General features: G+C 30.5%; 1 protein-coding gene across 4 annotated transcripts in view; it reads left to right on the forward strand.

The window, feature by feature from the left end:
* The first annotated feature begins 14220 nt into the window (after window positions 1-14220).
* LOC126887392 (zinc finger protein 235-like) overlaps window positions 14221-27818 on the forward strand; it is a 72027-nt gene continuing 58429 nt past the window's right edge. The window contains exons 1-2 of one of the 4 annotated variants that reach the window (XM_050654893.1): window positions 14221-17098; window positions 17156-17311. In XM_050654893.1, coding sequence (XP_050510850.1) covers window positions 17077-17098; window positions 17156-17311 — 178 coding nt within the window. In that variant the 5' untranslated portion in view covers window positions 14221-17076. Of the gene's footprint in view, window positions 17312-27818 lie in introns of all 4 variants that reach the window. The other 3 variants (XM_050654895.1, XM_050654892.1, XM_050654894.1) reach the window with 3 other exon arrangements.

A 27818-nucleotide genomic window follows, 5' to 3' on the forward strand; every position in this document is an offset into this window, starting at 1 on the left:
TATATTTTTTTATTTCAAACATTTCATATGATTATGAAAGAACATCTTCCTCTTTAAAACAATGAAGAAGTGAAGAACATAATAAAGTTCCAACGAAAATGATTCCAGATGAGGAAAATCGAAATAATGGTTGTATGTTACGTGTATAGAGAATACGAAGAAATGTTATTGCTGCAAACTTAGTGTAGTGCATTAAAAACTTATTGTCAAATACAAATCAATTTATATCATACTTTTATAATATATAGTGGTACAATTTTATATGTGTTCAAATAAAAATATTAATAAATAAAATACAATAAACACAAATCATGCATATCTTACAATGAATTACAAAATCAAAAATTAATTACAAAAATATCAAAATAAATCTAAAATATTAAAAAGTAACCCATAATTTTTATAGTACCTACATACTTTGGTTGGTACTCTAATAATTTGGAAATCCATTAAAGTTTGTAGATGGAAATTGCAGGTATCTAAAAAATATATAAAGTAACTCAACAATCTCTTTTCAATTAGGGTTGCAGTTGATAAAGATGAATGACCCTTGCTCGGGAAATCAAATGTATCTAAAAAAAATTAAGTAACAGCTTTCTAACAAAACAATCTTAGCACTAAACGGAAACAAAGATACTGGTAAGTATTAAAACATTTTTTGAAAAATCTTTCTGAAAGTGAAAATAAAGACTACTCTCTATGGGAACAACTAAAACTGGGCATGCTTTACAAAAAAATGTATCCAGGACAAACTTCTTCTCTATAAGGCAATACTACGACAAGTCTGGATGTACAGGATTTAATTCTGGGGAACTGCCAGTAACACAAATATGCAAAGACTACAAAGATTCCAATCCAAAGTCTTTCATGATGTCTGATTTTTTTAGTACCACTACCAAATATCACGCTAAACTTAAAATTCTTACAATGAAGATAGCTAAAGCTTGAGTACACATAGATATATCCAACGAAATAAATAAAAACATTTAATGTATGTAAAATGTATGTTAGTCTTCTTCCACTTGCAGAAGATATTTTCAGTTGTTTGTGCCACTGTGAACTTAAGATCTCTAATATTAACCGATGATAAATTTATGAAAACTGATTTTAAATATTAAAAACTTTCAGAGATATTTCAATTTTCGAAACATCTTATAAAAGAGTGAAAAATATTCAGAGACACCTTACAGCCATAAACCAGAGTAAAACTAAAATATTTAATGTTTTTGTATAAATTAATATTAATATTTATGAACTTTTTAAATATATCTTTAAAAATTTTATGATAAATAAAATGTTTTTGAGTAAAGGCAATATTTTTTTATATGGTAATAGAAAAGATTAATATTTGAAATCATATACAGCATCACATTTTATAAATTATAATATTTTTATTATAAAAATAGTAATACAGTGTGTCTACGGATGGGGTGCCCAAGAGGAAAAACTTTTTTATTTTCAATTATAGCGAAAAATGTCATTCTTGATAAAAAGTTTTGCTTGTTCTAAAACCCCATAAAATGAACTAAAATTCAAGTTTTTCAAATCCTGCTTATTTTTATAGCCAATTTTATGTAAATCCCTATAAATTTTTGCACTAAGTTCGAAATTGTAACAATAATAACTTGGGAGAACAACCCTTTCACTTCTCTGGATTACGAAGCCAGACTTTGTCGTTCTCCTTGAATCATCCAATTATTTATTAATTAAATAATTATTAATACAACAATTTTAATAATGAAATTTATCACAAGATAAATTCTTTATTGAACGCTTAACATTGTCAAAAAAATTGACAATTCGCAAATTATTTATCGAAGTTGATAGTTACTAAGCTACATTGTGGCTTGGCAACACTAGATTATTGTTAAGATTTCAAACTTAGTGCAAAAATTTACATAAAATAGGGATTTACATAAAATTGGCCACAAAATTAAGCAGGATTTAAAAGCTTGAATTTTATTTCGTTTTATGGGGTTTTAGAACAAGCAAAACTTTTTATCAATAATGACATTTTTCGCTAAAATTGAAAATAAAAAAGTTTTTCCTCTTGGGCACCCCAACCGTGGACACACTGTATATAATTATAATACTAAAGTCACAATAAAGATGCACTAGAAAGAAACAAACACAAGACATGATTAATGTTATGAGGAGCACTCACAAATCATGATTTACAAAGTTTATACATTGTAAATCATGATTCGGGAGTGCTATTTGTATCATTCAACATGTCTTGGGTTGTTTATTTCTGGTGCATCTTTATTGTGAGTTTAGTATAAGAGAATTACAAGTTTTATGTTAAATCTTCTGAATCAAATTTTTGTTAGGTATCATGTCACTCTTACTAATTTTATCCCATAAACACTTTGAAATAATACATTTTTTAGTTCCATGACTGTTATCAATTGTTGGATATCATATTGGCTACCATATTCGCTATTGTGGCTTTATTGACAGCAGCTCTAACTAATGATGATGGAGTCGATTTTCCATACTATGGTCTTAGATTGTTCAGCTATGATTGTGAGATTCTACCAGAACCACATTTACCTTGGATCTTTCTCTGAATTATCAAATGCAAAAGTTCATATTTTTTAGGGTGTTTCATACCTAAGTATTATTGACCTAAGTATTCCAGCTTGTGTCTCTTTAGTCAAATGGAAATTATTATATGAAACTCTACAAGAACACATTCATATTATAATCAATTAAGTATATTAATTTTAATCACAAATGTTTATTGGTTGAGAGAGTGACTTTTTTACTTATGCTCATTCAAATATTTTTACTATTTTCTGTTAGTTTTTTAATAGTTATTTATGATATAAGTGTTAAAAGTACACATTTAAGGCACGCATGTGAAAGTCTGCAATTCACATGAGTGCCTTAAAAATGTAGTTTTTAACACACATATCATACAATATTTTTTCTACAAACGTAATTACAGAATAATATCTACAAAAACTTTTTTCTACAACTGTGTTAAAAATTCAATTTTTAGCACTCCATAAGAGCATTAAAAATGCTACTTTAAGGCACAAGTGCTTTAAAATTTTTATGGCACTGCAATTCGTATTGACCGTATAGACAATTTTGATGTAATGTCACAAAAATATAAAAATGGAATGTCAGTCAAGTTCAAGTAAAAGTTTTTGTAGATATTGTCCTGTAATTACGTTTGTAGAAAAAATATTGTATGATATGCGTGTTAAAAAGTACATTTTTAAGGCACTCATGTGAATTGCAGAACTCGCTATCGCTCATTCTGCAAACTTTCACATGCGTGCCTTAACCCTTAAACGCCCAAGGGTGGGTAAAAAATGTCCACCTAATGCGTATTCCCTTGTAACTTATTTATTAGGTACATGTGTAAAAATTTTTCAAAAATTATTTATTGTTACAAATACAGCCCTTTATCTAATGTTAATTTGGTTTTACCGATATTTTTGAAAATAAAAGTAATATCTTGAGTTAAATATGGGTGGTCATAAAAAGTACACCTTTTGTAAAACTTGTTACTAAAGGTTTCTCTATAATTTCTCGTTGGTAGGAACATAATCCATATAATTATCGACGTATAATTACATTATCGACATAATTCTCCGCCAATGAGGAGGCTGAAAGGAAGAATGTGGAGAAAATCGACAAATTTGAATTAATGGCAGTTACTGGTATGTTAATTTTTATTTATATTGTAATTTTGTTTTAAGGTTTGCAAATTGTTTATATTAATATTTTAGAAGATGCTGTGTTTCTTAAGCATCAGATTCTTAAGTTTAATCCATTTCCAACAACTCTCAATAAATATATTAGCTATTTTCAAGGTGGACATTTTTTACCCACCCTTAGGCATACATGGGACCTAAAAAAGGTTGGGCGTTTAAGGGTTAAACGTGTACTTTTAACACTTATATCATAAATAACTATTACTTGAACTGACATTCCATTTTTATATTTTTTTGACATTACATCAAAATTGCCTATACAGTCAATACGAACTGCAGTGCCATAAAAATTTTAAAGCACTAGTGCCTTAAGGTAGCGTTTTTAACGCTTGTATGGAGTGCTGAAAGTTGCATTTTTAACACGGTTGTAGAAAAAATAAATTTTATGTATATTTTATCTAAAAAAGTATTTAAGCACTTAAATATTTTTTCAAAAATAGAGTATTTTTATGAACTTCTTTAATTCTTTTTTATTTTAATTTTAATGCAATCTGTTATCATGATAACAATATGACAGATATAAAAAATGACACAGTGGGAACTACACTCAGGGGTGAGAACTCTTTACATATTTATATTAATTTAGTCTACATTACCATATTTCTGACTTTTTTACAAATTAGTAACTACTATCTACTTCCCAGTGGTGTAGAGATCTGTAACTTTTCTTAACCCTCTAGTGCCCTAGTTTGCCTCAAGGCGGACCATAATAAAAATTTCCATGCTTACTATTTAAGTATTTTATAGCTGCAATACCGAAACCAGCCTCTGGACTAGATCAGATAAGCATCCAGCTTTTAAAAGTTTGGGTGATCAGACAGATTTTTACCCTATAATTTTCAGTTTAGCATGATATTTGGTAGTGGTACTAAAAACATCGGACATCATAAAAGACTTCGGATTAGAATCTTAATAGTTTTTGCATATTTGTATTACTGGCAGTTCCCCAGATTTAAATCCTGTACATCCAGACTTGTCGTAGTATTGCCTTATAGAGAAGAAGTTTGTTCTGGATACATTTTTTTGTAAAGCATGCCCAGTTTTAGTTGTTCCCATAGAGAGTAGTCTTTATTTTCACTTTCAGAAAGATTTTTCAAAAAATGTTTTAATACTTACCAGTATCTTTGTTTCCGTTTAGTGCCAAGATTGGGCGCGTTCACCAGATGCAAACGTTGGCAATCAGTTTGCGCTTTATGGTTCTGAACGACTTGCTAATGTCAAACATGTTTGGAAAGCGGTCGCCATTTTTGCAAACATAAGATATTTAAGTTGAACTTTGCAAACGTGTTGAAATATGGCGGGAATTTAAATTGTATATATTGTAAAATATATTGATAAGGGTTTTATATATAAAATAAAGGCTACTGAAGACATTCTGCTACGTTATTATCTATTAAATAAATTTTCTTTTTTCCTTTAATAAAAAAAATAAATTCAAAAACGTATTTATTGAGAAAATTTATTTTAGGTTACGTTCAAACCAAGCAAGCAAAATGTCAAATTTTAACCTAAACAACCAACCGTTCAGTTCGCTGTCAACAAGTTTAGAATCAAAGCGCAAACATTTGTGAATGTGTTTGCATCTGGTGAACGCAGTCATTGTTTTGTTAGAAAGCTGTTACTTAATTTTTTTTTAGATACATTTGATTTCCTGAGCAAGGGTCATCTTTATCAACTGCTACCCTAATTAAAAAGAGATTGTTGAGTTACTTTATATTATTATATTTTTTAGATACCTGCAATTTCCATCTACAAACTTTAATGGATCTCCAAATTATTAGAGTACCAACCAAAATATGTAGGTACTATAAAAATTATATGTAACTTTTTAATATTTTAGATTTATTTTGATATTTTTGTAATTAATTTTTGATTTTGTAATTCATTGTAAGATATACATGATTTGTGTTTATTGTATTTTATTTATTAATATTTTTATTTGAACACATATAAAATTATATCACTATATATTATAAAAGTATGAAATAAATTGATTTGTATTTGACAATAAGTTTTTAATTCACTACACTAAGTTTGCAGCAATAACATTTCTTCGTATTCTCTATACACGTAACATACAACCATTATTTCGATTTTCCTCATCTGGAATCATTTTCGTTGGAACTTTATTATGTTCTTCACTTCTTCATTGTTTTAAAAAGAAAGATGTTCTTTCATAATCATATGAAATGTTTGAAATAAAAAAATATATTATAATGTTTGAAGTTTGTATTTCACTACACTAAATATGCAGCAATAACATTTCTTCATATTCTCTGTCCTTCTAACATACAATTATGTCGATTTACCTCATCTTGAAACATCATTGGAACTTCAAGATGTTCTTCACTTCACTATCTAAAAGAGGAAGACATTCAATCATACTATCCAATGTAACACAGAAAATAAATATAATGTTTGCATTTTTAGCAATTTTTGCACGATGTACCACGTAAAGTTGATACACAATTAAAAGTGACTGATAAAAAAGCATAAAATAAGTTTTGTTTCAACTTTATAACAGTAAGAAGTACATGATCAAGTGCGTTCATAACAAGTCTATCCCTTTCGAATCCCTATGCAGTAGCTATTTCGACACTTTCAACAATCACATTTAGAAGTTCAAAGGATTGTATTTCTGTAACTGTACTTGATTCAGCATTGTTTTTAATTAGATCCATACATTTAATTGTTTAGGTAAACAAATTGTTTCATTCAAAGATGACACATTCACAAATATGACTTTCGAGTCTCACTTAAACAGAATTTTTCTTGAGGATAATCTGGTTTTTACTAAAAATGTCAGAAGAATCGTTTTTACAAGTTGACACATTTGATTCTGAAAAGTCTTGGATAGTTTACTGGCTTTCAATTAAACAGGAATTCCACTTCCAATAACCTGGCTTTCTTTACATTCTCTAGTTTTTTGAGTTGTTGTATATTTTCATGTCTTTTGAGAGACCTTTTTAAAATAATTTTTTTAACTGTATTGGTACTTTTTTTATGACTTTAGCAAAGGAATTGCATTTGGCCTTAATCATGCATCTTTTGTTGGCAAATCTAATTAATAAAGAGGTAACATTTAATCATAAGCTTTGAAAACAGATCAAAAGTAACCTTAAAAGTACATGGCAGTTTATAAATGTCTATTGTATAATAATAATTAGCTTTCTTAAAATGAAGTGAACTCTTGTGATAGGATAAACATGTTTTAATTGTAATACTTACAGTTTTCCAGTCGTTTAATTGATCATTTTCATTTTATTCCCAAAATAAACAGTTACAACCACATAACCCCATTTGTAATAGGTAAACAAATTCGTTATTTATATGTTATTTATGCGACTTTTGCTGTTGAATCCAATTTTAGCACATTTAAAATATATTAAATATTGTTAGCAAATCGATTTTGTTCACTAATATCTTTAGAAAACGGCATTATAAGCAGAAAAAAACAAACTTTTCTATATGTAAACATTGTAAATGTCAGCACAATAGGTCCCGACGGCGGCCATGACACTTTGGCAGTTAGGAGGGGGTACGATTACGGTTTATCCCAATAGCGTAGCTAAAAAAATATTAGTAGATTTCTATTCAATTGAGATAGAAAGAGTGGTGACATCTAGTGACTGTCTCAAATAAAATCCAACAAATTTCGACATTAGTTTGAGTTACTGTGGTCTAGTTATACAATGCTAGGGATTTATTAAACTGTGCTGCCGCCATTTTTTGTTGTTATTAAATATCTTTTTGTTCAAATATTATTATTATTGTCATTATTTATTGTTCCCTGACATAAATATTCCTAAGTAAACATTAAAACATTACCTAATCCTTAGACAAGGAAAGAGAGAGGACGAGTAATCCTATGACCAAAAGTGAAGCCAAACCGACACCAGGGGCCTGGGGCCTGATTCTAATTCATTTCGACAGTCGCAATTTCATTTCGACACCGCGCGATTCTTGGGGATATTAACCTTATTATGTTGAGACTGCTCAGAATTTGGGTTGGCGCTTCGGTTTCTTGGATTTTGTTGATAGTCTGGGAAAATTATCGAAAAAATACCATTTTTGGGAAAAATTATTTACCAGCTATTTTATTGCTAAAATCGAATCTTAAGATTGCATATATTAGTAATATGGGGTATGACAAGTCCGCAGAAAGTGTGTTATTTTATTTATAAACAAATTAGCACTCCTAAATCTTCTTTTTTTTTTCAATTAGTGGTCTGTAACTCCTATATTTTTTCCTTTGAGCCAAAAACACTCAAATAAAAATTCACCGTAATTTAGTTCTGCACAAAGTTATTTTTTTTCCGATTTCCTTCAACAAAAATTTTACTCAGAAAATCCGAGTTTTCCCAAAAAATCTGCCATTTTCAATTAAAATTTTAGGGAAGTACCTAATTATTTATCAATAATTAAATAATTGAAGACATGAAAGATTTATTATAGTAGATTATACAGAGGGGCTAAATTATGGAATAAATTCATTTCTTTAAAACGGACGATTTTGGAGCAAAATCCCGAAAGAGGTCGATTTTTATTTTTAAATTACAATTTTTTGGCATATATTTCATACTAGTGACGTCATCCATCTGAGCGTGATGACGTAATCGATAATTTTGTTAATGGGAATAGGGGTCGTGTGGTAGGTCATTTGAAAGGGCGTTTAATTCTCTATTCAGTAATATAAACATTAATATCATTAGGTATTTATACATGGTTGCCAAAAAAAAATTTTGAATTAAATTAATTGGCGCAAAAAGAAGAATGTATGTAATTTATTTAACTCAAAATACATTGTACTGCTGTCAGAAAATAGAAAAAAAGGTTTATTTCACAAATAAACATTTCTTTTCGCTTAAATTAAATCACAAACAGACTCCCTCCTACCTATTGGCAGTTTGAACTTTTAATTTAAGCTAAAAGCAATGTTTATTTGCAAAATAAACATTTTTTTCTATTTTCTGACAGCAATACAATGTATTTTGAGTTAAATAAATTACATGCATTCTTCTTCTTGCGTCAATTAATTTAATTCAAAATTTTTCTTGGCCTCCCTGTATAAATAATGAAACTTATGTTTATAATACTGAATAGAGAATTGAACGCCTTTGTAAATGAGCTACAACACGAACCCATATTCCTATTTAAAAAAATAATTACGTCATCACGCTCGGATGGATGACGTCACTAGTTTGAAATATATGCCAAGAAATTTAATTTAAAAATAAAAATCGACCTGTTTCGGGATTTTTCTCTAAAATCGTCCATTTTAGAGAAAATGAATTTATTCCATAATTTAGCCCCTCTCTGTATATCAGGAGACCGGCGACAATCTAACCAATAGTTTAGCAATAATTAAAATGTTAATTAAAAAATTTCGGTCGAAATAATAACCAGAAAGATTATGATACACCAGAATAACTATGATTTTCATATAAAAAAGCACTATACCTATTCAACGTACCTTACAGGATTGAAATTGGACCATTTGAGCGGTCTCGGGAATGTTATAAAGAAACAATTTTTTGGCTTATAAACAAATAGAACCCCTCAGAAAATATTAGATTAAATTAAATTAAGTTAACGCTGTTGAAAAGAGCACGGCTTCTGTGTCCTTTTCGAAGAAAAACAAATTGAATTGCGAGGAGTGATTCCAGGTATAACCGGTCAAATTTGACCGGCATTTGCGACAGAGTTATAAACAACAGGATTTTAATCTTTGAACCATTAGATACCTTTTAATTCCGGTCTTCTTTGTACATAAAAATTTTCATATCTTCAAGACACTCATAACAAAAAAGATTTATGTCACTGTCACCAAATTATTTAATTATTGATAAATAATTACTTCCCTCAAATTTTAGTTGAAAATTAAAGATTTTGTTTGGAAAACCCGAATTTTCCGAAGAAAATTTCCGTCGAAGGAAATTGGAATAAATTATTAATGTGCAGAATTAAATTACTGTCAATTTTTATGTGAGTGTTTTGGTTTAAAGTTAAAATTTTCGGAGTTTTAGAGCAATAATAAAAAAAAAGATTTCGGAGCGCTAATTTGTTTATAAACAAAATAGCACACTTTCTGTGGACTTTGCACAGCTATATTACTAATATAGGAAATCTTGAAGATTTTATTTCAGCATGTCCAGCAATAAAATAGCTGGTAATTAATTTTCCTTGTTTTTTACTAATTTTCCCAGATTATTACCTCACATCTTTCATTGAGTTGATGATTCATGTTGTGGACATTCTCAATTATTATATTTCTAATTTAATACTATTCTATCTAATTCCTCAAAACAAGCAAATTTCAATTAAACCCAGCTATATTATAATACCTTTTGATTTAGTTTTCCTTGCAAGAAATAAACAAAACACATCTAAACTAAACCTAACCTCGCTTTTGGCCATTCATTCATCTCCGTGTCAAATAATTTCGACAGTCGCCATATTGAAAGCGACTTGTTTTTGGTCGAAATTTGATTTAGAATCAGGGCCCAGGGCCCTGATTCTAAATCAAATTTCGACACTAAACAAGTCGCTTTCAATATGGCGACGGTTGAAATGCGATTGTGCGAGCCTTGTGGATTTTAGTTGAACTAACGAAGTGACGTCATGAAATAGCGACTATCGAAATTAATAGCGACTTTAAAAAGGGTGTTGATATTATAATTTCGACTGTCGAAATTATTTGACACGGAGATGAATGATTGGCCAAAAGCGAGGTTAGGTTTAGTTTAGATGTGTTTTGTTTATTTCTTGCAAGGAAAACTAAAGCAAAAGGTATTATAATATAGCTGGGTTTAATTGAAATTTGCTTGTTTTGAGGAATTAGATAGAATAGTATTAAATTAGAAATATAATAATTGAGAATGTCCACAACATGAATCATCAACTCAATGAAAGATGTGAGGTAATAATCTGGGAAAATTAGTAAAAAACAAGAAAAATTAATTACCAGCTATTTTATTGCTGGACATGCTGAAATCAAATCTTAAGACTTCCTTAGTAGTATATTAGTAATATAGCTGTGCAAAGTCCACAGAAAGTGTGCTATTTTGTTTATAAACAAATTAGTGCTCCGAAATCTTTTTTTATTATTGCTCTATAACTCCGAAAATTTTAACTTTAAACCAAAACACTCACATAAAAATTGACAGTAATTCTGCACATTGATAATTTATTCCAATTTCCTTCGACGGAAATTTTCCTCGGAAAATTCGGGTTTTCCAAACAAAATCTTTAATTTTCAACTAAAATTTGAGGGAAGTAATTATTTATCAATAATTAAATAATTTGGTGACAGTGTCATAAATCTTTTTTGTTATAAGTGTCTTGAAGATATGAAAATTTGTATGTACAAAGAGGACCGGAATTAAAAGGTATCTAATGGTTCAAAGATTAAAATCCTGTTGTTTATAACTCTGTCGCAAATGCCGGTCAAATTTGACCGGTTATACCTGGAATCACTCCTCGCAATTCAATTTGTTTTTCTTCGTAAAGGACACAGAAGCCGTGCCCTTTTCAACAGCGTTAACTTAATTTAATTAAATCTAATATTTTCTGAGGGGTTCTATTTGTTTATAAGCCAAAAAATTGTTTCTTTATAACATTCCTGAGACCGCTCAAATGGTCCAATTTCAATCCTGTAAGGAACGTTGAATAGGTATAGTGCTTTTTTATACGAAAATCATAGTTATTCTGGTGTATCATAATCTTTCTGGTTATTATTTCGACCGAAATTTTTTAATTAACATTTTAATTATTGCTAAACTATTGGTTAGATTGTCGCCGGTCTCCTGATATACAGAGAGGGGCTAAATTATGGAATAAATTCATTTTCTCTAAAATGGACGATTTTAGAGAAAAATCCCGAAACAGGTCGATTTTTATTTTTAAATTAAATTTCTTGGCATATATTTCAAACTAGTGACGTCATCCATCCGAGCGTGATGACGTAATCGATTATTTTTTTTAAATAGGAATAGGGGTTCGTGTTGTAGCTCATTTACAAAGGCGTTCAATTATCTATTCAGTATTATAAACATTAATATCATTATTTATACAGGGAGGCCAAAAAAATTTTTGAATTAAATTAATTGACGCAAGAAGAAGAATGAATGTAATTTATTTAACTCAAAATACATTCTATTGCTGTCAGAAAATAGAAAAAAATGTTTATTTTGCAAATAAACATTGCTTTTAGCTTAAATTAAATGTTCAAACTGCCAATAGGTAGGAGGGAGGCTGTTTGTGATTTAATTTAAGCGAAAAGAAATGCTTATTTGTGAAATAAACCTTTTCTTCTATTTTCTGACAGCAGTACAATGTATTTTGAGTTAAATAAATTACATACATTCTTTTTGCGCCAATTAATTTAATTCAAAAATTTTTTTTGGCAACCCTGTATAAATACCTAATGATAATAATGTTTATATTACTGAATAGAGAATTGAACGCCATTTCAAATGACCTACCACACGACCCCTATTCCCATTAACAAAATTATCGATTACGTCATCACGCTCAGATGGATGACGTCACTAGTAAGAAATATATGCCAAAAAATTGTAATTTAAAAATAAAAATCGACCTCTTTCGGGATTTTGCTCCAAAATCGTCTGTTTTAAAGAAATTAATTTATTCCATAATTTAGCCCCTCTGTATAATCTACTATAATAAATCTTTCATGTCATCAATTATTTAATTATTGATAAATAATTAGGTACTTCCCTAAAATTTTAATTGAAAATTGCAGATTTTTTGGGAAAACTCGGATTTTCTGAGTAAAATTTTTGTTGAAGGAAATCGGAAAAAAAATAACTTTGTGCAGAACTAAATTACGGTGAATTTTTATTTGAGTGTTTTTGGCTCAAAGGAAAAATTTTAGGAGTTACAGACCACTAATTGAAAAATAAAGAAGATTTAGAAGTGCTAATTTGTTTATAAATAAAATAACACACTTTCTGCGGACTTGTCATACCCCATATTACTAATAAAGTAACGCATAAATTCGTTATTTCGTAAAGTGGTTACTTTAAGGAAAATTCCCGAAACACGTCGATTTTTATTTTTAAATTACGGTTTTTTGGCATATATATCATACTAGTGAAGTCATCCATCTGGGCGTGATGACTTAATCGATGATTTTTTTTAAATGAGAATAGGGGTCATATGATAACTCATTTAAAAGGGTATCCAATTCTCTATCCAAGAATATAAACATTAACATAATTATTTATACAGTGTGTTCAAAAAACATTTTTTAATTAAAATAAGTGAGACAAAAAGAAGAATATAATGTAATTATTTAATTCAAAATACATTTTACTACTGTCAGTAAACAGAAAAAAATTTTATTTGACAAATAAACATTGATTTTCGCTTAAACGAAATGTTCAAACTGCCAAGCGACAGGTGGGTGGCAGCTTTAACATTGAATTTAAGCAAAAAACAATATTTATTTCTCAAATAAACATTTTTTTCCTGTTTTCTGACAACAGTAAAACGTATTTTGAATTAAATAAATTACGTACATTCTTCTTTTTGTTTCAATTATTTTAATTAAAAAAATGTTTTTTGAACACCTTGTATAAATAATTAGGTAAATGTTTATATTAGTGAATAGAGAATTGAATACCCTTTCAAATGAGCTATCACATGACCATTCTCATTTAAAAAAATCATCGATTACGTCATCGCGCCCAGATGGATGACGTCACTAGTATGATATATATGCCAAAAAATCTGAATCTAAAAATAAAAATCGACCCGTTTCAGGATTTTTCATTAATGTCGCTGGTTTACGAAATAATGAATTTATGCGTTACTTTATGGACGCACTGTATATGCAATCTTAAGATTCGATTTTAGCAATAAAATAGCTGGTAAATAATTTTTCCCAACAATGGCATTTTTTCGATAATTTTCCCAGACTATCAACAAGTTCCAATAAACGGGAGCGCCAACCCAAATTCTGAGCAGTCTCAACATGATAAGATTAATATCCCCAGTTGTAACTAATATCGAAATGAATAAGAATCGCTATATTCTGCGGCTGTCATGGCGGTGTCGAAATGAAATTGCGACTGTCGAAATGAATTAGAATCAGGGCCCAGAGATTTTGATCATCGACGTATCTTTGGGGGTATTGTTATGCATTGAGTATTTAAAATAAAAACATGAAATGTATTTAAAATGAAGAATTTGTGTACGGTAAATGTTTTATTAAGTTGCTCATATTACGTACATATGTTTCAATACATACATATGTTTTTATTACGAATTTTAGATGATGATTTACTTTATTTTTTATGAAATTTTAACCTTCAACGAACACCCACCACTGGCAACCCATTGTTATTTTTGACGTGACCGCCATGTTTCTGGTGACAAACAAACCTAAAAGTGGCTTCACTTTTGGAACGTGTGTTTTAAATGAGTGTTACCGGTCCTCTCTTTTTTCCTTGTCTAAGACCTAATCAATGATTAAAGTGGATTAAACACAGTGTTTAATAGGTTATAAATTAAATTGACAGCTGTCATCTGTCAATTTCTTCTTTTTTAGGTAAAATTAATACGATTTAGGGATTTCTAGGGGAAATTGAAGCTCCCGTCTAGGGATATTCTGAAATTTCATCTGGCAACCCTGATTGACTGACAGTGACAGTTCATTGGTACTGAGTGACGGACCACGGGCACGGAGACGAGCCGTTAATAACCGCTATGAATTCCACGATTTTATTGGTTAGAACTACCCACGTGATATCTGTGTTCGTATTGGTCAGAGAATTAAGCAATAAAGACAAATGACAATCAGCTGTTAGACATCATTTATGTGATGGAATTTTTATTTTGATATAAATAAATATTATTACTGATAATTTGTATAAGCAAAATTATTGTACTGCACCTACAGTGACTCACAGCCTCAATTCTGAAATGATACAGTCGTTACTCAATAAAACTAGCTTGTGTCAGTGACCAAATATTAGAAAAAAAATTACATACTGAAAGTAAGTTACTAAGTCCTCTAAAATAGCATAAGCTATGTTTTGGGTTTCAAATATACCATACTTAAATAACAATAGTTCTTTAATTATTTTGTGTACGATTTTGATATCAGCTAAAATGATGTAAACTTTTAAAGGAGAATATTAATAAAGAAAACAAAACTCCTTGGTGCTTATTTCTTTGGCTGATAGAAGATTTATTTCTTGCAGTTCAGCTATGTAGATTATTCTTTTGTAATATCCGTCTAATTGTTTTAGGATTACATCTTTTTCCAAACTGTGTTTCCACCTCATCTCTCAATTTTGGTGCACTTTTTTGGGATTATTTGCTATTTCTCTGACAATACATCTTAGCTATTAGGACTTTGCAGACGACTGCTCTGAAAAGTTCGTTTGATGTTCATCCGTACCATTCTCTCAAGTTGCACAGCCAAGATATTCTGCATCTCCCTATGCTTCTTTTTCCTTGAATCTTTCCCTGCATAATGAGTTGGAGCAAGTTGTTTTGGCCCATACATGGCAACATTTTTCATACGAATTTCTAGTTACATACAATCTTTTTATGTCATAAGGCCAAACCCAGTTATACCAGGAAATTGGCTCAGGCCATAGCATTATTCTCTATATATAAAAACTTAGGAAAGTGTGTCCTTTTAGGTGACACAATAGATCGAACACAACGAGCCATGTGTATCTTTTTCGGTACACAGTGTTGAGGACAGTGTATATCTAAAAGTGGTCCCACTGGCGCTGAGGGTGTTAATTATTGCATATTTGAAACCCAAAATTTATTTAGCTTATGCTATTTTAGAAGACTCATACTAACTTACCTACTTTCAGTATGTAAGTTTTTTCTAATAAATATTGAGCGACTGACACAAGCTAGCTTTATTGAGTAGTGACTGCATCATTTAAGCTGTGAGCCCCTGTATATGTTTATCATTCATGGCCTAGCTACACATTAAAATTGTTTCGTTATCATTCCCTGCGTTGCTTTCTTCAGCGTGCACACTGATTTTTGTACAGCAGCTTTTGTAGCCAATAGTTACTCTTTTTGGTTTGTTACTAACTCCCTTCTACAATAGAGAGTTTGGGGCTTATTATTCGCTAAAGTGTTAGAATGCTTGTGGGTTTTGATATATGTACCTACTACCACAACTCTCAATACAAACTTTGATCAAACTGATAGTGTGACGACTAGATTTTTATAATTTGAACAAACTGCAGTTGTGACGTCACTTCCTGAGTTTGCTCAAACTGTTTGATCAAATTATTTGATAGTGAAACCACGACTTTAAGGATTTAAGTAACATCAATTTAATTTGCAATAAAAAAGATCATGAAGATTTGACGATGCTTGTAAATACATACACCCGATTTAGATAATTTAAGTGACAGCAATGTTTAGATTGTTTTGTCAAATATACCTACATGCAACAAAAAATCTAATAAAAATTTGCATAAAAAAATTGAAGTGTTTTAAAGGTTTCAATCTGTAAAAACATTGAACCACAGAAACGGTTTTTCTCCACAAAGGAACAAAAATCGTAGCAACATATTAATAAGTGATACGTTTAAAAATCCAAATGTAAATGAAATTTCAGACTTTTTAAAAGGACACAAGACACAACATGCCCTATACTTCACAAAATGCCGAAGAAAATCATAATTATTATATAATATAACATATAATTTCCCCTAAATTACTTTTCCCCATATCCAGTATATTAACTTTTATGTAAATTATCTCTTTTTAATTTTCATGCATTTATAATTTAATTTATAAGATCTATTCTAGTGCTGCCGTGTTTGTATTGAACAACTGAAATAAATTAAAAGAATATTATAGCTATACAATAATTGTTTATATTTTTTATGAGATAAAAAGAAATATTTTATGAGACTAAGGTACAGTCTAGAAAGAAGACTAGTAGAAACGAATAAATAGTGTTTTTTAATCAATACCGTTTTTCAATACATATTGATTTTCTACCACACTTTTATTTCTATCATAAAAATTGTCAATTGTAAGATAAACAAGAAATTAATATTTATCCATCATCCTCAGTTAGCTGACTTGTTTTCTTGAAACGACACTTTGCATACAATATTGGTATTTAAATATCCCGCTCTGTCATTCTTAATCATTTGACCAGTACGAACACAGATATCACGTGGGTAGTTCTAACCAATGAAAACTTGGAATTCATAGCGGTATTTAACGCTTCGTGGCACGGAGTACTTACTAAGTCCGACTGTGGACACATTGTGGATGTGAATGCCCTGGTTTAAAATTATCATTAGAATACATAAAATCAAGTTTTAATAAAATGAAAGTGAAACAAGAATTTAGTGAGGAAACGTGCAAAATAGAAATAGAGTATAATGACTTTAATAATGCTCTTCTAGATGGTTTTAAATGTGAAATCAAAGAGGAATCCAATAGCCAAAGTACACATGGCACATATGATTCTTTTGACTTAAAGAAATGTCCCATAAAAACTGAAATAGAACAACATGGCAATGAACTTAATCCATTTGAAGAAAAACAAGAATCTGAAAAAGGTTAGTAACTAAATATTTAAGTCCTCCTGTTGGGTTTTTGCAACACCAAGAAATAATTTTTTACTGGTTTTAAACTTCGGAAGCTAGAAATAACTAAAGGCACTTTTCACAACTAAACCTTTATCACAATAACACAAACTTTTGGTATTAAAGTAATTTTTTGTGTGGGATCGAACACAAGCCCTACTTTCCCGTTTTGTTTTATTCTTTTATTCTTATAATATAACAACACCTTGGCAACGAACTTTTTTTGTTTTGAATATTGCGCCTTTGTGTAAACTTTGAATCATAAAACATAAAAACATAGAAAAAACTTTGTGAAGTGTACACAAGGCGCAAACCACTAAATAAAATATTGAAAATAAAATATTGAAACAAAGCACAGTTCCAAAAAACACCAGTGTTGGGAATTTATTTCTCCAACACCTACCATATTTAGAAGTATTGTAAAAAGGTAAACTGTTTAGCTCAACAGGCATTCAAGGCCTGTTGAGCTTAATAAAAAAAAAATTAGTATAATTTTGATCCTAATTTAAATTTAAGGGCATATTTGTGAGACAATAAGAGTGGCCACGGGCAGACAAGCATATTCAGCTGGTGTGTTCTATTCTAGAGTCACACAGTAAAGTCGGATTTATGTTACAACTGGCACATGGACGGGACAGGCACGTTGAAGGATCGTCTGATATGAAAAGCATTGGCTAGTTGATCTTACAACGGAACAGGGCGACACCGGGAAGTACCGAGGCCATGCGATTTCTGTTGTTTTGCACGCTGTGCCGTCCACGTCCCGGTGTAACATAAATTAGCCTTAATGCCTTTTCATAGGGATTCATATACACACACCTTCAAAATTAACAGAAAACCTTAAAAATGGGACATGTTAGATGTCTTGAATTTCCTATACCATTTGTCTGATTTTAGTGAATTTTTAGTATGTTATAGCCTTATTATTTAAGAATATCATGTTCATGTGACATCAGGAGTACCCCAAGGAGCTCACTGTTCACCTTTGTTATTTAATATATTTGTGAACGATATATCAGAGTGTTTAAGAAATTGCGATTTCCTGATGTTTGCAGATGATTTGAAATTATTTAAATCCGTAGATTCAAATGTTGATGCAACATTAATTCAAGAAGATTTAGACTGGTTAAGTATTTGGGGTGAGAATAATATTTTGCATTTAAATGTTGCTAAATGCTGTTATATAAGCTTTTTTAGAGGTAATACAAAATATGATACTTCTTACACAATTAATGAAAATGAATTGTCTTATGTTAAAACAATAAAAGACTTAGGAGTCACATTTGATGAGCAGTTGCGTTTTGTGCAACATATAAATAATGTAACAGTAAATGCATTCAAATCTTTTTGCTTTATCATTCGCAACTGTCTGAGGCTATCTGTATGGGCTTTAAGAATGGTATATTATGCTTTGGTTGTATCTAAAGTGGAATATGCATCTATTGTATGGTCTCCACAATACCAAGCTCATTCTACTACGTTGGAGAGATTGCAGAATAAATTTTTGAGATATTGTGCATACAAATTAAACATACGTATTACTAATCATGATTATACCTATATTTTAAAAACACTCAACATGAATTTATTAAAAACTCGATGAGATAACTCTTGATTTGGTATTTGTGTTTAAATTAATAAATGGTTTAATTTGTTGTTCTGAACTTCTCCAATCTATTAATTTATATGTTCCCTCCAGAAGTCTCAGACATGTTGATTTGTTTTATATACCTTTTCATCGAACAAACTATGGTATGCATTCTTCCATTGAGCGAACACTAAAAATTATCAACGAGAATAACTTGGAAATGTTTGGTGCCTCCTTAGCTGCTTTTAAGAATCGGATTAAAAGAGCTTGACAGGTACTTTTTTGTTTATTTTAACTGATTTGTGTAATAGATGTAATATGTGTAATGGATAACTATTAATATTTCGTTTTTGTTTAATGTGTAATTAAGATTTATTTTACTCTAGTCAGAGATTGATTTTATACTGTATGTTTTGTAATGGGGGTAATCCCGTATATAAATAAATAAATATTGATGTAAGAATATTGTTGCTAGACAGGTAAATGTCATTTTATACCGAGTGTAACAATCATTCTGTATTTTTTCCTTGGAATTTGGAACACCCTGTGGAATATTCTAGCATATTATATGTTGCATTTTCATTAATTTTAAATTATTTACACGAGTAAGGCAACCAGTCCAACATTATTTTTGTATTCATTGTTGCTTTTCTATCACGGTATAAAAGAGGTTTGCTTAATAGCACAAAAACTTATGCCTTATATTCGTGAAAAAGGCAAAGAAGTCTTCTACTCAACCCACGGCTAAGCTAGTTTGCCAGTGTTTTAAAGCCTAGCTTGTAAGGTTTTTGAAGTTATACTTCTTTAGGCGCGATTGAGAGTAAAATTTCATAATTCTGTGCACATGCGCACACAGACAGTATGGTATAAACGTTATACGGGATCTGATTGGGTGTTAAAATCATCTGTCAATAATTGTTCAATATGGAGATTTTGGATAAACAAATTAATGTTGTGTATATTAGTTTTTATTGTTGTGATGGCAGAGAAAAATGCAAGTTTATATTATTGTAGTGACTTTTTAAATAGTTTTTAAAAGCGACAGGTACGTAATAATTGTAAATGTTTCAGTATCCTAATAAAAAATTTCATAGGTAGGACCTACCTATTTGGAAAATTTAAAAAGAACCTACTAAAATAGTATGTAATGCTTTGATTTGCATAATTTGATTACCATCAAAATTTCTATCAATATTCACCTAATACAGGGGTGGCCAAACTGCGGCTCGCGAGCCACATGCGGCTCTTTGAAGAATTGCTTGTGGCTCTCGATAAATGTACCCGATATCCTTTTCAATTTTGTGTTATTTAGAAAAATTATTATCGTTCCATATGTGTTTCAGAATGTCTTTTAACTTACTGACAACAAATGTGAAAGACCAAATTTTGTAACAAATTCCATTTTCATCCAAGCTAAGAGTGATATCGTCGTCGACACAACAAAAACTCGTAACTCCATTTTCCTTAATTTTTTAGGAGAGCCTAAAAACAGTAACATTAGATGGACATGTAACTCCAACATGGGTTCATAAAATAAAATACGGAAAACCATGTAACTCCAGTGATAGTTTAAAGCAACAAAAATCCCTTTATTTTTAAATCGTATTAAAAACATTTATTACCCAAATCAACTTTCTTTATCTTACTGCCTTACAGATGTAAAATTAGAACTTAAAAACCTCTATTTCACTCAAAAAAAAAACAAATCAAATCAACGGCAATAATTACTTAACTGACTTAACAGAAAATGCGCTCGAGTTGCGTATTTTACTAACATAATTTTCTGACAAGGGGAGATACCTGCTTTTCTAGTATACATTTTAAAATTAGAAATCTACATTTAAATGACGTATTATTTGTCGGATGGCTAGAATAGGCGATTGGCTAATGAATGGAAGTAAAATCTCATTTTAAGTAAAAAAATTGGAGTTATGCGTTTTTCTTGTGTCGACAACGATATGACAAATTGAAAACTGCGCGAAAGAATATTAAGAGTGGCGCGACATAAAAGTCAGTAATCAACCCACTCCAGACCGATTTGTACCTATATTTAGTCATTTTACTTGACTTAAAAAATTTATTGTAATATTAAACTAGAAAAATTTAATGACTAAATAAAAAAGCCAGAACGAATATTGACCGAAGTTTAAAATTTATTTCAAGACTTAAAATATTTTTCTACAAAAAAGTGTTAAAAATGCAATTTTAGCACTCCATAGGAGCTTAAAAATATCACTTTAAAGCACTGGGTGCTTTAAAAATTTTAAGGCATTGCAGTTAAAAGTAAAATGTCAAATTTTGAAAGCAAAGGTCAAAATATTTATATTTCATTTATTAAAATTAATATTAATAGTACAATTTGCGCAATTTGAAAAATGAATTTCTTGCACTGCAGTTTTACCATTTTCCATGGTTAAGGCGGAATGAGTAGAAATAACTGAATTTCGTTTGTAGAAAAAATATTGTATGATATACATGTTAAAAGTACATTTTTAAGGCCTTAAAATTGTACTTTTAACACTTATATCATAAATAACTATTAAATCGTCTCTTAATTTTTTTCTGAATTCATTTGAAATAAACATAGTGCATAAGGTGAATTTTTTATTACCAATATATGACCCAAACAACATCTGGAGAATTAAAATTAATAGAGACGCAAGAAGAGCAAGCTCGAAAATAAAATTATAAGTCGACGCCGATTACCGAATTTTGTAAATTTGTACCAAAATCGAAGTACATAGGTACTCTAAATTAAAAAAGGATGCTTGTCGAATTATTTTCATATTAGAAACAACCTACTTTTATGGACCATTTAATTCCATTTTAAAATTCGTAAAATCCTAATACATATCAGTATTAACTAACCAGCATCTGAAAGAATTACTAGAAGTGCTACCACAAATTATTCACCAAATTTTAAAGAATTACCAAAAGAAGGAAAACAAATGTTGGACAGGGAAAGGAACGAAAATATTAGAAACATGCTAAGACAGGGTCCAATAGAGAAAAAAATTGAAAAAGGAAACCTAAATTGTTTTGGACATATAACTAGAATGAACGAGAACAGACTAGTAAAGAAGGTGACAGATGTCAAGAGACAGGGGAAAAGAAGAAGGAGAAGACCTAGAAAGAGGTGAATGGAACAAATCCAGGAAATCGGAACCATGAGACGGAAAACAGCGCAACAGGTGAAGGAAATGGGAAGAATGGATGAAGGAGATGGATAGGCAATAGCAAAGTCCGACTCTCTTATTGGGCATAAGGACAACGAGAAGAAGAATAAGGAAAACAAATGTAATTCAGTTTTAATATTTCGTAATTTTATTTCTGTTTTCGATAAATAAAGGTTCTGTTAAAAAACATTGTACTAGGTACATACCTTCTTTACATACTTTTTGAATACGTTTTTAATTGCGGCTCGCGAAAAGTTTTAACATGTGAAAAGTGGCTCTGGCTATCAAGGAGCTTGGCCACCCCTGACCTAATATATTGTTTTCTTACTCTACGTTTTGTTGTATTCTAATATTTCTTTCAATTCTAAATAATTTCAATTCAAAATCAAAATAATTAAATAATAAATTAATAAATTTAAATAATATTCAAAATCAAAATAATAAATTCAGAACCGTCAAAAGTTTAATCCATTTAGTTAGTTGATCTTCGCACATGATGACACATGGTCTCTGTGGGTAAAAGTTTAAGGTGAATGAATTTCAATACTAACTGCGCTGATAAGTGGGTTCGAACCCCAATGGAAACTTTTATTTTTTTTATACATTTTATGATTGTAAGTTTATTATATAATTTTTTTTTCATAAAATACGTATTTAGTTAAAAATGTTTCCTACATTGTTCAGAAATCATTTGTGGCATTTTTCAATGTGTTTGTTTGTGTGTGTTTTATTCTTTTATTATTTTAATTTTTGGCACTGTTTTAATACAATTTTTTGAGAAGTAGTAAGTATTAAAATTAATTTAATATTTAAATAAAATATAAATAAACTGTTTAAAGTATATTAATTTCGTTTAAATCATATAATAGAAGTATAACTTCTTACGTGCATACAAAGTACACACATACACATTCTTTTTGTATATGGACTTGTGTGCAATAGTTGGTGCTAACTGCAGTCGAGGGCCCTCGAAGACCAGATTCAAGGATATCCTATATACCTAATATCTATTTATTTATTTATTTTATGGGCAAGCCCAATTCTATAAAAATACATAGTGTACAGAAAAAAACAATAACATAATATAATATAAAAAACAGACATACAGAAATATAAATATAATATTAGAAGTAAATATGTACTATGAAATAATATCATAAAACCAAGTTAACAAATTACAGACGCTTCACTCAAATATTGATCCCATGTAAATTTCTTTTAAAACGACTGATGGAGTTGTCGAACAGTTGTAAATTGTAAAGGGAGTTTGCTAAATTCAAGACTCTGGGTACGAACGAAAAAAGTGAATAATTAAACCTGTGGAATGGTACATAAAATGTTCGCACTTGTCTAGTGGTGCGAGGTGGTACAAACAGTGCGATCTTATTAAGTAGTTGAGAACAACTGCATATACCATTTAAGATCTTGAATAATAGCAAAAGGTCCCTTTGTTTTCTCCTGCTTGCAAGAGAAGGGACCTGGAGTTGATGCTGCCATACAGCGTAATCTTGATAGGTATGAAGCTTAAAAGCAATGTAACGGAAGAAACTATTTTGGACTTGTTCAAGTTTCCTAATGTAGACCAAGTAGTGTGGGGACCACACTGAAGAACAATACTCGAGGTGAGACCTGACCAAAGAGAAGTAAAGAACTCTAATACTGGATATGTTTGTAAAATCACGAGTTGTTCTTTTTACAAAACCCAGCATTTTCATAGATGTTTGAATGACATTGATGATGTGAGTATTGAAACAAAGAGAGTTTTCCAGTGTAATCCCCAAGTCCTTGATTTTATTAACAGTGTTGAGCAATTGGTCATCAATGTAATAGTTTGATAATATTGGGTGGTGAGTACGGTTAAAGTTAATTACATGACATTTGATTGAATTAAGGTTCATACCGTTAAGTGAACACCATGCAGAGAGGTTATTCAGTTCTGATTGCAATATGGCAGCATCATAATGATTTTTTATAACTTTAAAGCACTTCAAGTCATCAGCAAATAGCAAGGCGTTACAATCGTGAAAACAGTTGGTAATATCATTAATAAATATATTAAAGAGTAATGGACCCAAATGGGACCCCTGTGGTACACCTGACTTAACTGGAAAGGTTTGTGAGTAAAAGTGGTTTACTCGAACTTGTTGAAATCTTTCGGTTAAATAACTCTGTAACCACTGCAACAAAGGTCCACTTATGCCATAGGAGCTAAGCTTTTGAATCAGGAGTTCATGATTTACTCTGTCAAAGGCCTTGGAAAAGTCAGTATAAATTGAATCAACTTGAAGTCCCTCCTCCAAGGCTTCAGACAGAAAATCATCATAGGTCAACAAACTCAGTTCAGCAGACTTACCTGTAGTAAAACCAAATTGCTGAGAGTTTAGGATCCCGGAGCTATCGAAGGTGAGGAAATCAGTTATAATACTTTCAAAAACCTTTGGTATAACACTAAGAATAGATATAGGGCGGTAATTACTAATATTAGATTTATTAGCAGATTTATATATTGGTGTGACATAAGAAAGTTTCCAAAAGTCTGGAAACTGACCTACATCCAAAGATTTATTAAATATATGAAACAAAGGTCGCGATAGTACAAAACTGAATTCCTTAAGAAAATTAGGTGGTATACCATCAGGCCCAGGACCCTTGTTGACACTTAATGATGAAAGCTTTTCGTAAATTTTGGAAATCTGGATACGATATGATGAGATATTGAGTTGAGACTGAATATGGTCAACATTGCAAATTAAAGTAATATCACTATAAACTGATGAAAAGTGATCTGCAAATAAGTTGGCAATATCATTGCCACATGAAGCTACAGAGTCATTCAGGGTCATTGAGTCAGGTATACAATTGTTTTCACGCTTGCTACCTACAAATTTCCAAAAATGCCTTGCGTTATTTTATATAGAAAATTCGGTGAAACGTATGTAATTGTCATAACAGCATTTAGATAGATTTTTACAATTTGTTCTCAGATGACAAAAATCAGCATAGCTTTCAGGAGTCTTTAAGGTTTTATAAATTTTATGTGCTTTTATTTTTTCCTTTAACAATTGCTTAAGCTCAGAAGAATACCAACAAGGAAATTTCTTAGTACTAAAATATTTAACTGGAGTGAAATGTTCAATGAGAGAGTAAATAATGTCATAAAACATAGCGATCATGTCGGAAAGATCTCTACCACGAAACAGGTTATCCCATTCTATATATTCTAGACATTGGTGAATTGCTGGAAAGTTTGCATTACGGAAATCATAATAATATTCGTTACCAGAAATTGACCTATCAAAAACATTAAGCTGCAATGATGTTAACAGAGGAGGATGATGAGAGTCAGGTGAAACCAGAGCATCGTCAGCTTCAGAAATGACAAGCTCTTCTGGGGCCAGGATAAGATCCAGAATAACACCCCTGCTATCGTAATAATAATATCGTACAGTAATAATTGTATTTATCTAATATAATGGGATGAATCTAAAATGTTTATACCTGTGTGCACGCCAATGGTGAATACAAAATTCTTAGTTGCGTGTCAAAAAATGCGCAATAACTACCTCTTAAAACCTAATAAATTTTATTTGCATATCTCAACCGGTTTTAGAGCAATAAATGAATTGTCAGTTTGTTAGAAAAAATTCAACATCCCGTATCTTGGAAAAGAAGCATTTGCGGACATATGTTTATAAAGCAAACGGTCATTATTTTTTCAAGCAGAATTACCCCTTAAAGTTTTTCGCACTTATTTAGAAACTCCCTGTATTGACGAAAAACATGGCTAGTTGTTAATGTACCCAACTTTTTATTATCCAACATAAGCAAATGAATAAAGAAATAAAATGTTAAGAAAGCCTAAGGTTACTATAATTGAGTTTTAATTTCAATATTGTATCTATGCTATAATATTCTACAGAGTGTTTTGAACTTTGAGACAAAAACACAGTATGATTGTTACACCCGGTATAAAATGATATTTACCTGTCTAACAACAATATTATTACATTGATATTCTTAATTAATAAAGCTATAACATATTTATTTATGTATTTATTTATTTACGGGCCTTACCCATTCTTACAAAATAATTTAAAGCTAAAATATACATTAAACCTCAAAATAAATTATAAAAATATGTAAATACACTTAAATCACAAAATAATAACATATCGCAGACAATATTAAACATTGACAATTATTTGGCCACTTACCACTAAATCACCTAGCTACCCATAAATATACTTATAAATTTATAAATTAGTGTCCTACCCAAAGCGTTAAATCCTTAATAAAGCACATAAAGCGTCTTTGAGTTACACTGAAATCAATGTTTTTAGATAATTATTGGCTGTCCTTACAGATCTTGAACTAAAATTAAAACTATTATGCTTTACATTAGTTCTACATAAAGGTTGATGAAACATTAGGTGAAATCTAGTATTCCTTGAGGCACTACCAAACTAATAGAGTACAGTAGATCTGGGCAATCAGCAATACCATTAAAAATTTTGTAAATAATCTGTAAGTCCCTACATTGCCTACGAATCTGAAGAGCAGGGAGAGAAAATCTCGTGTGAAGTGAATCATAGTTGTAATGGTAGTTATCATATCAGGGGGATCCACTCCAGCTTTAAAGGCCAAATACCGCAAAAATCTTCTTTGCACTTGTTCTAATCTGTATACATGGCATGTATAGAGGGGATTTCAGACTGAAGAAGCATATTCCAATAGGGGTCTGACCAATGAACAATACATATAGGCGGATTGCTGAGAGATTTGTGAAATCTCTTGTACATCTCTTGACAAAGCCAACCATTTAACGGGCTCTAGAAATAATCTCTGAAATATATAATTTAAAGGGTAGATCAGTGTCAAATAAGGCTCTAAGATCCTTAGTAACTGACATATTGATCAAGATGACGTTAGAAATTGCATAGGGGAAACGCCTCTTAGAGAAATACATTGTAAGGCATTTGTTTGGGTTTAAATCCATGCAATTTTTTTCACACCAGTCCACAAGTCTGGACAAATCTGACTGCAAGTTGATATAATCAGTAGTAGAAGAGACAGCCTTGAAGCATTTCAGGTCATCAGCAAAACATAGAAATTCGGAATATTGAAAGCATCTATGTATGTCATTTATAAAGATGTTAAATAACAAGGGTCCCAAATGATCTAGAGGCACACCAGAAGGTACTTTTATCTCCTTAGATTTAAAGCCTTTGACCTTTACTATTTGAGATCTATCAGACAATGATACTTTACTGAATTTGAGATCATCAGAATGCCTTAGAAAGTCAGTGTATACAGAAATATCTCGAGAACTAAAAGCAACAGAGTCATGAAAATTGGAATACAGGGGTTTTGAAGGATGATCTATTAAATGAAAATATTTTCATCTCTTTGCAACTTCCGGTTATACCGGAAGTTGCTTATAACTTCGTTTTTTTAAATGGGACACCCTGTATATTTTTACATTTTTGGATTCTCTTCGATGTCTTCTTTCTTAAAATATGAGGATTTGTAATGTTATACAGGGTATTTTAAAAGATAATTACGTTTGTTTATTAATTTCGTAGCAATATTCACACCCTGTAGAATTGTAGTAGTTTGACAACTAAAACTCTACTTACGTTCAAATGATTTTTAATATAGTCTACTATTGTCGAACGTCACTGACTTGGCAACATTTCGCCCCTATCTGTATAAAAAT

This window comes from Diabrotica virgifera, chromosome 6 (assembly GCF_917563875.1).
Source record: "Diabrotica virgifera virgifera chromosome 6, PGI_DIABVI_V3a".
NCBI lineage: Eukaryota > Metazoa > Arthropoda > Insecta > Coleoptera > Chrysomelidae > Diabrotica > Diabrotica virgifera.